The sequence below is a fragment of the Ursus arctos genome, unplaced genomic scaffold (assembly GCF_023065955.2).
Source record: "Ursus arctos isolate Adak ecotype North America unplaced genomic scaffold, UrsArc2.0 scaffold_14, whole genome shotgun sequence".
Lineage (NCBI taxonomy): Eukaryota > Metazoa > Chordata > Mammalia > Carnivora > Ursidae > Ursus > Ursus arctos.
In genome coordinates, this window is record NW_026622808.1 from 50,671,104 (window position 1) to 50,686,689 (window position 15,586).

Sequence of the window (15,586 nt, forward strand, 5' to 3'; positions counted from 1 at the left end):
GGTTAAGCGTCTGCCTTCAGCTCAGGGCGTGATCCCGGCATTATGGGATCGAGCCCCACATCAGGCTCTTCCGCTATAAGCCTGCTTCTTCCTCTCCCACTTCCCCTGCTTCTGTTCCCTCTCTTGCTGGCTGTCTCTATCTCTCTCGAATAAATAAATAAAATGTTTAATAAAAAAAAAAGAACTGGGGATGTACTGTATGGTGACTAATATAACATAATAAATATTCTTTAAAAATTTCAAAAAAAAAGGATGGGGAAAAACAGAAATAAGAACATAGAAAAGTTGAACATGTATTGTTCACTCAATAGGTAATAATAGCTAAATGTTTCTAGAGGCTGTTGATGTGCCAATATTCCATAAGGCTTTCGATGTAGAAGCTGATCTAAATCCTTACCCTAACCCTATGGACTAAACATTATCACTATCCACATTTTACATATGAGGAGGCTGAGGCACAGAGAGATAGCAGAAGTTGTGAATTAACATTACAGATAGTGAAAGGTACAGTTGGCATTTAAACCAGGAAGTCTGGTTTCAGAAAAGAAGATGAGCTTTTAACTACATGGTGCACTGCCTCTGATAAAGTAGATGTTACAGGTAAATAGTAACATTCTTTGTGCAGGTACTGTAATGGGTAATATTGATAATATAGTAGTATTATGATAGTACTTAATGAGCAATAGAAATTTTACCCAAAGGAGAAACTTTAATCTCAATTTGAATAGGTTGCCACTATTATTAGAATAATCTGTGCCAAATATTTCATTATTTGGGATTGGATAAGGTGCTACCAGTAGTCTTTAGTGCCCCTAAGTTTTAGAAGTTTTGATATGAAGCAAGACGTTTTTCAAAGGTGACTATCTGTCACAAGGTCTAGAATATTACAATAATGTAAAAATACTGAAGAAACCTAATGCCATATCATGCTGTGTTTCACTGTAAATGGAAAAAACCTTGACAAAATATTTTGTCTCTGATGAAAGTTTAATTTGAAAAGTAAACTATCTGCAGTTTAAGTATTCATTCCTATCCCTCAAAAGGAACTGTTTGTCTTATGACAAATGTTAGGTTGCCAGAAAAATAATGTCTCACTAATAGAGAGTCAGAGATGGTCTCAGTTTTTTAATGATAGCACAAACATTCTGGGAGAAGAATCCCTGGGACCCTTGCTCTCAGTTGTTATGTCCTTGTCTTCTAGCTAAAATATGTGAACACACATAGGAAAGGAAAATATTTCCCAAGCCAATGACTGGATCCTGATAAAATAGTCAAAATTTTTTACTTTTTACAAGTATGGTGCTAAATGTTGAAGATTAAAAACAAAAAACCGGAGAGTTTTATACTTTAATAAAGAAAAATGTATATTCTTCCTACTGGTGTATTTTCATGAATCATTTATTCTTTGATAGACAGTATTCTAGTTTTATTTGTATTATGGTTTTCTTTACTGCCAAAAATGTACAGCGGGGTTATATCCCCAAATTCCTTCATTCCGTTGGTAAGTGGTATTGTCCACTATCTGGCAGACACTGTAGTAGATGAGGAAAAACTCCAGTAAAAACCCAAGTCAGTCTTCAGATACCTTCCAATACCCAAGTCCAGTAAAGTGACACTGAGAATCCCATGTACAAAATGCTACGACAGATGTTACGGGGATACCAGTGAGGGATGCTCACAGCCTCCATGTTAAAAGGTCTTCCCAGAGAAGATAAATCAAGATATAAATCTAGAGGATAGGAAGGATGCACATTTTCTTTTGCATGAAACTTTTGGTAAAAAAATTTTTTTTTTCTGTTACCAGCATCCTGGTACACGTTTTAGAAGAAGAAGCAGTGAAGGAGAAGAAAAACCAGAGACCGCCAAGTCAGGTGAGTGTATAAGAGTATTTTGTGGCCAACAGTGCTAGTGCCTATATATGTAGGACCATTATGTATTCAGAAAGTTCCTTCTTTACATATATTGGTGTACCCCATGCTTCAAACACGACTAAGGAAAATACTCTCAATGACACCATCTTTAGCTCATAAAGATTTACGTTGGTGACATGCCCTGACTTGGATGCATACTGAGTTGCATGTACTTCTTTCCAGACACATAGTTAAACAACATTTTCCAGTGGCCTTTTTGCATCTGGGGGGTGTCCTGCAAATGGTTCTGGCTGAAACAATGTGGGCAAAAATGATGTGCCACACTTGCAAGTTTGTCCTCTAACCTATGTCATATGATTCTCCACATTTTATTCTTTATTTAATGGACACCTTTAAGCAATGCAGTAGTGGGTGGGCGGGTGGGGTCATTGGCTGATGGACATTGAGAAGGACACCTGACGTGATGAGCACTGGGTGTTATAAGCAACTGATAAGTTATTGAACACTATATCTGCAACTAATGATGTACTATATATTGGCTAATTGAATTTAAAGAAAAAAAAGAATGCAGTAGAAAACTGAAGAGCCCCTGGGGATAGCAGAGCCAAAAGATAAAAAAGCCTGGATCCCTGAGTCACCACATGGTGGGAAGCAACTCAAAAATGTCTACCTGCATTGAGCTTTGAGTGGCTTGGGATGAACTTTTATTAAGTTAGGCCACTGAAATGTCGTGTTTGTTTTTTACAGCCACTACTCTTAATAAATCTGGCTAATAATGCAATACAACTCATATGTGAATTAAGTAATGAATATTTTCAGTATTTATTATAGAATAATAATTTTTAAAGTATTGACTATATATTGAATTCCAGGACTTGAATAGAGTATATTTTTTATATAATTTTATCCTATAAGAAATGCTATGAGGTAGGTACCATTACTGCCATCCCCACTATAATGATTGAGAAATTGGGGCTCAAGAGTTGGGAACATTTACTCGAGATCATAGAACTAACAATAGTGTGGCCAGGATTTGAATCCATGCTGTTAGACACGAGAGCTGCCCACTTAACAGTATATTGTTTCCCATTGGTAGATATGATAATATATGTCGAGCAGCAAATGTCTCATATTATTTCTTACAAGAAGGTAAACACAGTTGAATAACAACCAGCATAGTTCCCTTTATTCTGTAAAATAATGTAGAAGATCCATTTTACCCTGAGTATAATAACAGAAATTCTTTTCACCAGCATGTCCTTTCATAAAAATATGTATTTGGGTATAGACTGGTATCAAGCCCTTATTTTTGACCCCACTAGAACTTTATTTGGTTCTCAAAACCTCCACCAGCTCATTTTATAATTAGGCAAATAATAGATGAATCTTATATACACACACTTTTTAAGTCTATCCAAATGGATGTTCAAATAACGACAGAAATATCTCTTGGAATTGGCTGATAGAAGTCACTTATTTGTTATTTACTGTTGCATATGTGGTCTCATTTAACAAAAACAAAATTGAGCTGTGATAATAGCAAGCTGTAAGTTATTAGTCAAGGATTCTCATTTTTTTGATGGATACCTCCTCTACGGTTTACTCTATGGAACCATTTATCCCATCCCTTCATCCTCCTTGAGTTTTGAAGACAACGTTCCATGATGAACACAAGGGCCAAGGATACATTCAAATACGAGGATTCTGCACGCCCGCCACACCGTGCTTGTGTTATCCTCCTCCCAGGTGGGAGAAGAGGGTCTCAACCAACAAGGCTCTTTATTCAAACAGTGAACTTCTGTTTGAATAAAAAGACCTTCAACTGGATTCCCTGTGCTACTTTTTCCTGCTCCCAGGAGCTGGATTGACCCTTAGAAGGGACTAGCAGCTGTGACGCACATCCACACGGGCCATGGCTCTGCATTTGTAACAAACACATTGTTACCTTTCGTGACAAAACAGCCCTATTGTTATCAGCTGTAAATCTATTAAAAACACACAAGGGCATTTTAGTATGTGTAACGTGCATGAAAAATATTAGCGCCTGACAGGCTCCACTTGGCAATGGAAAAGAGGTCTTACGGAAGGAAACAGCAGTAGCAAACAGTGAGCAGTACACGGGAAGGTAATTGTGCCTTTAACATTGGCGGCACACGTTCACTTAAGACTAAGACTCCTGCCCCTGCCTCATCCACACCCAGAGGACCTGCTCGACAAGCAGCCAGTCATCTCTCTCTGGGATCAAGCTGTCAACGCAAACTTGAATTCTTTCCCTTTTTTTCTGAGCTAAGCTCTACCCCCAGAGCTCCTGACGCCTTCCTGAGTGAAAGCTCTAAAAGAGCTCCCTTCTAAATTGCATCACATGCACAGCGCTTTTCAAACTGACAGAACAAAAGAGCCAAATTACAAAAGTCTGGTCTGAGTGACTTGTTAGTTGCGCTGGATGATTACTTCTTAATGGGCTCTGAGAACAGGCTGTGGGTTTTGATGCTGTTTAAATCTTGCAGAGTTCTTTCCTAGTTAGTTACTAATTAAGGTTGATTTGCTTAATCAGCTAAACACACACTAATGAGAGAGAGAGAGAAAGAGAGAGAGAGAAGATGGGGCAAAAGGTAGTCCCTTCTACTCTCTCTTACCCTTCCCAATTAGTGGCAATGAAATTACTTGGACCAAGAGTCACAAGGATAAATTCTCATCTGGAAGGACTAAACAGGCCTGCTGTGATGTGTGATGTGTGTGTGTGTGTGTGTTCATGGCTTTTTCCCTTCCCAAACTGATGTGATGCCAAATAATAGTCCTGTTTTCTCGAAGGCTAGTTAGCACTGGATGCTCCCAAAGTCTATTGTCTGCTCCTTCCGCCCTGCTTCCCCCTAACCGTTAATGAATATGTTCAACTGGCCAGGGTCACTTTATTCTTCTGACATAATGAACTGGGGGATGTGATTTCCAAGTTCCGAGGCTGACACTGGCAGGGTGACGATTTCACCTCCAGATGCCCCAACTGTATACTCGACACACTTGGAAGAATAAATATTGATCTGCTTTCTGAGGATGTGCGCCATGTGAAATGTTAATGCTTTTAAACGACTTTGGACATACAAAGTAGCTATTATTACCACTATTATTATAAGGTATAAAATCTCAGAGAGTATCTCACCTTTACCCTTTATCCTCAAGATTAGTGCACATGTGTTGAGTGCCCACTGTATTCACACAACCACTCATGTGACTGGATATAGTGATGACATTCTAAGACAAAGACATTCATTTTGTGACTCCTTAGCAAGGAAGGGAAGGTTTATTCTTCACAGTCATGTGAATACAAATTGTTTTGTGAACTACTGATAATGAATGTTTATTCCCTCATGGGTCCTCACTTGTTAATGGGTTGGAGATTTTCTGCTTGTCTTCCCTAGGTGATTCATTCTTTTCTATAAAAAGAAGAAAAAAATTTGCCATTTAAAATCATAGTTGGCTATAAAAGTTTGAGGCCCTAAGAGAGATGGGGTTAATAGCTGAACTTTGGTTTGGCAGAATAATTTCTGAGAAAGTTGGATACTAAAACTGAGTTTCCCCAAGCCCTGGTATAGGAGATACTCCTAGTTAAATTGCCCTATGGAAGAAAAAGCTGGAATTTGTGGTTTGGGTGGTACTGGTGAAGTCTGAGAGAAATAGGAGTGTAGTAACATGGCAGGAGGCAAGATCTCAGAATGGCATAATGGCCAAAGAGGATGGTCAAGTGACATCGTTAACAACATGGCTATCTAAGATCGTTCTAAAATTGCTTCCTAGCTAGTACTTTGATCACAAAGCCCTCATCCCATTGTTTTTTCACTTTTGTCATACATTAGTACAAATCTATTAGATACAATCTATTGTTGATGACATGAAGAACAAAGAGATTGAAATCATATCCAGTAAAGCCAGCTGAGGACCCAGATAGATGAGTGAGGTGTGGAAAAGTGCTTGCAATGAGCAATTTGGGATGGGGTAGGAGGAAATTCTGCTTTTCTCAAGGATTCTAGACCCTTGAAGAGATTCCTGGGCTGATGTCTGAGTTATACATTTGTTTACTTATTCAATGTATTTATTCAACTGATGGTTATTGAACATCTACTGTATGCCAGGGATGCTGATAGTGGTTTGGAAATACAAAAGTGACTAGTAGTGATAAGATCTCTGTGCTTAATACAGCTTATCATCATAAGTAATGGGATGCATCTATGTCTACCTTGCAGTAATTTAGAAATTTATAATGATTTTATGTGATCTGCACACATACTACTGTTTCTACTGTCTTCCCTACTTCTTCTTCTTCCTTTGTTTTAAATGAATTAATATCTTCATTGATTCCTAGTTTTTTAAATTTTGCTCAAGTCACTGTCATATGTAATGCCTCCCTCTTCTCACCTAGTTAAATCCTGCCAGCTTCTCTTTAAAACTGGCCTCAGATATCCTCAGCCAGAAGAAACCTCGAGATTTTTCTGATTTAATTGGTCTGGAATGCACTGTGGACATCAAAATTTGTGACAGCTGCCAAGATGGTTCTAATGTATAGTCATGGTTGAGAACCACTATTCAAAAGTGGACATATAGAGAGAGTGCAAGATGGCAGTATAGGAAGATCTTGAGCTCAGCTCTTTCTGTGGACACAACATATCTACAGACTCATATGGAATAATTCCCTCTGAAGGGGATTTAGGAGCTTGACAAATAGAGCCTGCACAAGAAGGGACAGCACTGAGATGGGTAGAAGAGGCAGAGACATGGTCTCAAGGAAAAAAAAAGAAAAGCCACACCCCAAGAACAGTTTTCTATGGGTAGGAGGGGTCTCAAAGATTTCCTGGGGAGCAAGAGATTTGAGCTCCACATCAGGCACCCTAACTGTTAGATCCTACCCAAGAGAGATGAGCCCCCAAAACATCTGGCTTTGAAAACCAATAGGGAATACACCCAGGAAAACTATAGAACTGTGGGTAAAGGAAAACTGCTTTTAAAGGGTTTGTGAAGACTCACTCACCCTGGAAACCAGCACAAAACACCAGATTGAAAAGTCCATAGACCATAGATGAAGGAGACCCACTTGCTAATCTTGGTGCACCTACTGAAGAGGCAGGAGGTAGCTGAGCCTCTCCTCAGGGACTGAGATGTGGAGGCAGCCATTTTTGCTATCTTGTTCTGCTGTGCTGATCCTGGCACTAGTGGGTGCCATTTTGGAATCCTCTCTTTAAACCGTGAATGCCAGGGGCCATGCCCTTCTGAGAGCCCTGTGCAAACTGCACTTCAGCTGTCCTCACAGCTAATAGGATAATAATGCTCCTCACCACTGTGCCCCCAGCAGTTGTGGCCAGGCCGTGCAGACAGCAGGCCAATGTTCCTGCAACAGTCACAGTCTTGCCACAACAGGAGGGCACATGCCACCCACACAGTGGACACCCCTGGAGCACCTGGTTCTGATGGCTCAGGGATTGTGCTTCTGGGCTCCACAGGACACCTCCTACGTAAGGTCACTCCTTCAAGACTGGGAGATATAGCTAAACTACCTAATACATAAAAACAAACACAGAGTTAGGCAAAATGAGAGAACAGAGGAATATGTCCCAAATGAAAAAACAAGACAAAACCTCAGGAAAAGAGCTAAGCAAAATGAAGGTGGGCAATCTACCCAATGAAGAGTTTAAAATATTGATCCTAAAAATGCTTACTGAACTCAGGTGAAGAATGGATAAACACAGTGAGACCTTCAACGAAAAATAGAAAATGTAAGAGAGTACCAATCAGAGTTGTGGAATACAATAACAGAAATGAAAAATACACTAGAGGTAATAAACACCAAACTATTTGCATGTAAGACCCAGTGCACCATGCAATACTGGGTGTTATATGCAAATAATGAATCATGGAGCACTACATCAAAAACTAAGGATATACTGTACGGTGACTAACATAACATAATAAAAAATTATTATAAAAAATAAAATAAAATAAACACCAAACTAGATGATTCAGAGGAATGGATCAGTGACCTGGAGGAAATGTAGTGGAAATCATCTAAACAGAACAGAAAAGAGGAAAAAAAGAATTTTTAAAAATGAGGATGGTTTAAGGGACCTGTGGGACAACATTAAGCACACTAATGTTTGCATTATAGTGGTCCTGGAACGAAAAAAGAGAGATTGAGACGGGGACAGAACAATTATTTGAAGACATAATAGCTGAAAATTTCTCTAACTCAAGAAAGGAAACAGACATCCAGATCCAGAAAGAACAGGAAGTCCCAAATAAGATGAGCCCCAAAAGATCCATATACAGACATGTCCTAATTAAAATGTCAAAAATTAAAGCTAAAGAGAGAATCATAAAAGTGGCAAGAGAAAAGCAATTAGTTACACTTAAGGGAACCCCCATAAGACCGTCAGCTGATTTTGCAGGGGAACTTTGCAGACCACAAGGGTGTGGCATGTATATTCGAAGTGCTGAAAGGAAAAAACTTCCAACCAAGAATACCATATCTGGTAAGTTTAAAATTCAGAATTGAAGTGTAGGTCAAGAGTTTCCCAGGCAAGCAAAAGCTAAAGGAATTTTTCACCACTAAACTTTTTTATAAGAAATATTAAAGGCACTTCTTTGAGTGAAAAGAAAGAGCACTGATTAGTAACAAGAACACTTACGAAAGAAAAACAATCACACTGGTAAAGCCAAACTTATGGTAAAGATAATGGATCAACCACTTTACAGCTAGTATAACAGTTAAAAGACAAAGGTGGTTTAAATCAACTACATCTACAATAATTAGTTAAGGGATACACAAAATAAAAAGATTTAACATATAACATCAAAAACATAAAATGTGGGAGGAGGCAGTAAAAATGTAGTGCTTTTAGAATGTATTCAAACTTAAGTGAACACTAAGTTAAAATAGATTGTTATATACATAGGTTGTTATATATAAATCTCATGGTAACCACACACACAAAACACACCTATAATAGATACATAAAACAATAAAGAGAAGGGAATCTAAACAACATTAAAGAAAGTTATCAAATCATAAGGAAAAAAAAAAAAAAGAAGAACAAAGAAACAGAAATGAACTACATGGACAACCAGAAAACAGTTGAGAAAAATGGCAATAAAGACATACCTATCAGTACTTACTTTAAATGTAAATAGACTAAATGCTCTAATCAAAGACCTAGAGTGACCGAATGGATAAAAAACGAAAACAAGACTCATCTATATGAAGCCTACAAGGAACTCACTTCAGATTGAAAGACACACACAGACTGAAAGTGAAGGCATGAGAAAATATTCCATGCAAATGGATATGAAAAGAAAGCTGGGATAGCAATACTTTTATCAGACAAAAAAGACTTTAAAATAAAGGCTGTAACAAAAGATGAAAAAGGGCATTACATAATGAGTACCCTTAAAGGGATCAATCCAACAAAAGGATATAGCCCTGATAAATATTTATGCACCCAACATAGGAGCACCTAAATATAAAGCAAATATCAATAGACAAAAAGAGAGAAACCGACAATAACAAAATACTAATAAGGGACTGTAATGCCCCACTTACATGAATGGATGGATCAGACAGAAAAGTAATAAGGATATATTGGCCTTAAATGACACAGTAGATCAGATGGACTTAATAGATATAAAGAGAATGCTCGTTTCATCCAAAACCATTGAAATGCACGTTCTTTTCAAGTGCATGTGGAACATTCTCCAGGATAGGTCACATGTTAGACCAATCAGTGGATCAACAAAGAAATCAAAGAGGAAATTAAAAAAAAAAACCTTGAGACAAATGAAAGTGACAACACAATGTTCCAAAAATCCATGGGATATAGCAAAAGCTGTTCTTAGAGGGAAATTTATAGCAATAAAGGCCTACCTTAAGAAACAAGAAAAATCTCAAACAATCTAACCTTCTACCTAAAGGAACTAGAAAAAGAAGAAGAAATACCAAAGTTAGTAGAAGGAAGGAAATAATAAAGATCAGAGAAGAAATAAATGAAATAGAAACTAAAAAACAGTAGAAAAGCTCAATGAAACTAAATCTGATTCTTTGAAAAGATAAAAAAAATTGATAAACCTTTAGGCAGACTCATGAACAAATAAAGAGGACCCAAATAAATAAAATTGGAAATGAAAAAGAAAAAGTTACAACTGAACAGACTTCTGATACAATAGAAATAAAAAGAATGATTATGAGACTACTACAATCATATGACAACAAACTGGACAACTTTGAATTACATCAGTAATAATAATAGTAAAAAAACCTCCTAACAAGATTCAGAACCAGAATCTTCATGGGTGAATTCTACCAAATATTTCAAGAAGAGGAGTTAATACCTATCCTTCTCAAACCATTCCAAAAAACTGAAGAGGAAGGAACACTTCCAAACTTATTTTACAAGGTCAACATTACTCTAGTACCAAAACCAGACAGGGCGCTATAAGAAAAGAAAACTATAGATCTATATTCCTGGTGAGTACAGATGCAAAAATCCCCAATAAAATATTAGCATACCAAATTGAACAATTTATTGGAAACATCATGCACCATGATCAGGTGGGATTTATTTCAGGGATGCAAAGATGGTTGAAAATCTGCAAGTCAACCAACCTGATACACCACATTAACAAGACAAAGGGTAAAAATCATATGATCATCTCAATAGATGCAAAAAAAGCATTTGGCAAAATTCAACGTAATTTTTGATAAAAATTCTCAGCCAAGTGGATGTAGGAAGAATGTACCTCAACATAATAAAGGCCATATAAGACAAACCCGCAGCTAACATTACACACAATGGTGAAAAGCTGAAAGCTTTTCCTGAGTTCAGGAATAGGACAGAAAGTCTCACTCTCACCACTTCTATTTGGCATAGTATTGGAAGTCCTAATCACGGTAATTAGAAAAGAAAAACAAATGAAAGATCCAGATTGGAAAAGAGGTAAAACTGTCATAATTTGCAGATTACATGATATGATATTAAAAAAAACCCTAAAGAACTCATCAAAAAACCATTAGAACTAACAAATTCAGTGAAGTTGCAGAATATAAAATCAATACACAGAAATCTATTATGTTTCTATCACTATTAACAAACTATCATAAATTAAGAAAATAATTCCATTTATAATTACATCAGAAAGAATTAAATACCTAGGAATAAATTGAACCAAGGAGGCAAAAGACCTATACTATGAAAATTATAAGATATTGGTGAAAGAAATTAAGGATGACACAAATAAATGGAAAGATATTCCATGCTCATGGATTGGAAGAATTAATATTGTAAAATGTCCGTACTATCCAAAGCAGTCTACACATTCAATGCAATCCTTATCAAAATATTGATTTCTTTTTCACAGAACTAGAACCAGTAGTCCTAAAATTTGTATGGAATCACAAGAGACCCCAAATGGCCAAAGCAATCTTGAGAAAGAACAAAGCTGGGGAATTATGCTCCTTCATTTCAAACTGTACTACAGAGCAATTATAATCAAAACAGTATTATGGTGTGGGCATGAAAACGGACACATCGATCAATGGAACAGAAGAGAGCCCAGAAATAAACCCATACTTACATAATCAATTCATTTACAACAAAGGAGGCAAAGGGGGAAGAGAGAGTTTCCTCAGTATGTGGTACTGGGAAAACTGGAGAGCTACATGCAAATGAGTGAAACTGAACCACTTTTTTATCTTATGTACAAAAATAAACTAAAATCTATTAAAGATTCACATGTAAGTCCTGGACCTATGAAGTTTCCTAGAAAAAAAACATAGGCAGTAAGCTCTTTGACATCAATCTGGGTGACATTTTTTGGATCTGTCTCCCAATCCAAGGACAAGAAAAGCAAGAGTAAAGCAGTGGGTCTATGTCAAACTAAAAAGCTTTTGCACAGCAAAGAAAGCCATTAACAAAATGAAAAGGCAACCTACTGAATAGAAGGGGACATTTGCAAATGATATGCCCAACGAAGGGTTAACATCCAAAATATATAAAGAACTCCTATAATTCAATATCAAAAGAACAAACAATCCAATTTAAAAATGGACAGAGGACCTGAACAGACATTTTTCCAAAGAAGACTTACAGATGGCCAATAGGCACCTGAAAAGATGCTCACCATCACTAACCATCAAGGAAATGCAGAGCAAAACTGCAACGAGATACCACTTCACACCTGTCGGAATGGCTAGTATCAAAAAAACACAAAATAATAAATGTTGGCAAGGATGTGGAGGAAAGGGAACCCTTGTGTACTGCTAAGAATATAAATTGGTACAGCCACACAGGAAAACAGTATGGAAGTTCCTTAAAAAATTAAAAGTAGAACAGTTATACAATCCAGCACTTCTTTTGTATGTATTTATCCAATGAACATGAAAACACTAATTTGAAAATATATGTGCTCCCCTGTGTTCATCACAGCGTTATTGACAATAGCCAAGATGTGGAAGCAACCTAAATATCCATCAGTAGATGAATGGATACAGAAGATGTGGTGTATATACGCACGTGGAGACATACATACACACTGGGATATTACTCGGTCATAAAAAAGATGAAATTTTGCCATTTGCAACAACATGGATGGACCCAGAAGGCATTGTGTTATATGAAATAAGTCAGAGAAAGACAAACACCATATGATTTTAATTATATATGGAATTTACAAACCAAACCAACAAACAAAAAACAGAAACAGGTTCATGGATCCAGAGAACAAACTGATGCCAGAGGGGAGGAGGTAACAGGATGGACAAAATCGGTGAAAGGGGTTAAGAGGTACAATTTTCCAGTGATAAAACAAGTAAGACCTGAGAATGAGATGTACAGCATAGGGAATATAGTAAAAAATATTGTAACAGTTTTGTATGCTGACAGATGGTAACTAGACTTACTTGGTGACCCTTTTGTAATGGATATAAATATAGAATCACTGTGTTGCACATCTGAAACTGATACAGTGTCGTATGGCACTTATCCTTCAATAAAAAATAAAAAATAAAAATATTAAAAAATTGAAACCATCCGCCCACAGAAGTATACAATGTTATTGGTACAGTTTGCTATGATTGTATTTAACTGCAGTATCTGTCTCTTCCTCTACATTTTCTATACCCTATCAGAGGAGAAGAGGCCCTCTTCCTTTTAAAGTGGAACACATGTATCAGGGAATTGCATCCCCATGTCCTCACCATCCACAAGACTTATCTTTGTCCACCATTGTCCCCTTACTCTGTATTTTGAGTTTCACCCTACTGCCTCCTTCCTCCCTTTGCATGTATGCTCACATGTACCATAGCCCCAAATCCTTCTTGCATTAATTTTTCCACCATTTCCTCAGAGAAGTCCTTAACACCTCCTACTTCATTATTCACTCATTCCTTAATCCCTCACAATTGACTTCCATCCCCATTTAAATGAAGCTCATCTTTCAAAGCTCATGTGATGCTGCATGCTGAATGTATAAACAAGTGAGTACATGACTTTCTCATCGCCGAATCAATGATCTTTAATCAGTTTTCCTCCTCTTTGATACATGGTTAGTCGGGCCCATGCCTCCATCCCTGTTGTCTTTAACAGAATTCCGGTTCTTCTCTTATTCTGATGTTTCTCGTATGATGCTTGACGGACCACTTTTTTGGAAGCGGTGTTCCACTTGTTTATGTGTTGTGGTGGAGGACAAATTTAGGGTTCAGATCAAGTACCTGATATTTCATAGCTGTTAAGACTTAAGACAAAGTGCCCGTTTCTTCATCCATAGTAAGGAGGTGATAATAGTGTTGTTCTAAAGGTTGATGTTATGATTAATGCCTTTGTAAAGACAGGAAGTGCTCCTTTAATGTTAGTGAGTATTTGCATTCCAGTGGCTATAAGCTCCCCATGGACAGTCTCCCTGCCTTTTTTTCCCTCCTATTTTTCTGGTACTCAAAACCAGCAGTGTTGAGCTTGGGGTCCTCGAAAACTATTAGTTGTGAATGAGTGAGCGAATGCATTGTTCCCCTTCTCCTAATGGATGTTCTTTCCCAAAGCGTTGGTTTCAGTTTCCTTCACCCTTCCCTTGCTGATCTCATGTAATCCCTCAGGACCTTTGGACCTCATTCATTTTTTCCAACCATCGTCATGTAGATCACCACCAAATCTAAACTGAAATCAGACTCAGTTCATTATGACCCCAGATCCAGATTTCCTATCTTTAAGATAACACCCAAAAGAACATCCTCAAGACATCTCTTGGTACCTTAAATCCCTATGTGTAGAAAAGAACAAGTCTTCTTTCCTTCTCTCATTATTCATTCATATAGATTCATTATATATTTACAATTATATACATTTATTTCTTTATTATACATGTTCATTTAGGATAGCCTCCTATATAAAAATATATGCCTAACCTGTATCTTTAATTTATATATACATATACACATATAAAATATAGGTATCATGTATTTGTAATAACCTCCAAAGAATTCTACCTGCAAAATATTATTCATCCTAATTTGTACCTCAAGTTATTAGCTACCTGCCCCATTGAAACCAAAAACAATAATACTGTTAATTTTTAAGAGACCAGACTCCTTAGCCTGCTAGCAATTTGACTGTTGTTTTAATAGAAAACTTTCTTTTATGGAAACAATATTAATTATGCTAGTAACAAGTAGATACAGTTTTATTATTTTTAAAAAAAGCAACACGGAAGTGTAAAATTAAAAGCAAAATCCCCACTCCACCACTGATGTTTGCTTCATTCTTACTATTCTTTACAGAGATGATTCCTATTATCAGTTCGGGATAACTCTTTTACAGACATTTTATCTACATTACTGAACACATGCATGTTTGATTTTTATTTTATGTAAGTGCACGTTACTGTATTTATTAATGTGAAGTTGGAATTTTCCCCTTATTAATATGTCTTGGAGAAGTGCCCAATTAGATCTGCCTTTTGCTTGAGACCTACTGCCTAGTATTGCCTCATACAGAAGCACCCTATTTACACAGATCTTACTGATGAATCCTTAAAAGCTACCTTGCTATTTATTTCCCATCCCTCTCAGATGCGTAACCTTTTAACTGAATGAGAAAACACATTTCACACTGTTCTCTGTTGGCCTCTTTGTGCAGGCTCTTCTTGCTGTGCCTTGCAGTGAAACTTCTACTGATCCTCCAAAACCCAGTTCAGACGTGAACTTACACAGGGAGTCCTCTACGCTAACTCCAGTTTAAAGTGACATCGTTAAGAGATTCCCCAATTTTGAAGACAGATACTGAGGTTTTTATACTCCCACAAGGCTCAACATAGTGTCCTATGTATGGTAGATTCTGAATGCACGTATCGCATAAACAAATACATGATTCTTAACTTTTTGTGAACCAGCATGTATGCAGAGATAGGCTATAAGCACCTTCAAGGCAAAAACATATCTCAGCGTGCCTCGACTAATGCAGATATTTGATGACTTGCATGCCAGTGCTCTATCAGCTGTACTGTGGACATGGACAACGATGGAGTTCTTCCCTTATTATGTTGTATCAAAAGTGCCCACCAGTCAGTATAGGAAGCTGTTATAGAGAAATAGGGATGAACCTACCAGGATCTCCAAGAGGATTTTGAGTGGAGCTGGATAATCCTAAAGGAAAAGAAATTAAAAAGGATTATTCCCATGGATATCCATTGTT

At 37.2% G+C, this 15,586-nt stretch overlaps 1 protein-coding gene across 2 annotated transcripts in view; it reads right to left on the minus strand.

The window, feature by feature from the left end:
- MDFIC2 (MyoD family inhibitor domain containing 2) overlaps window positions 1-15,586 on the minus strand; it is a 102,524-nt gene that overhangs the window by 29,095 nt on the left and 57,843 nt on the right. The window contains exon 2 of one of the 2 annotated variants that reach the window (XM_026501224.2): window positions 15,499-15,537. The exons of the other annotated variant lie outside the window; for it this stretch is intronic. Coding sequence (XP_026357009.2) covers window positions 15,499-15,537 — 39 coding nt within the window. The remainder of the gene's footprint in view (window positions 1-15,498; window positions 15,538-15,586) is intronic. 2 annotated transcript variants of the gene reach the window in all.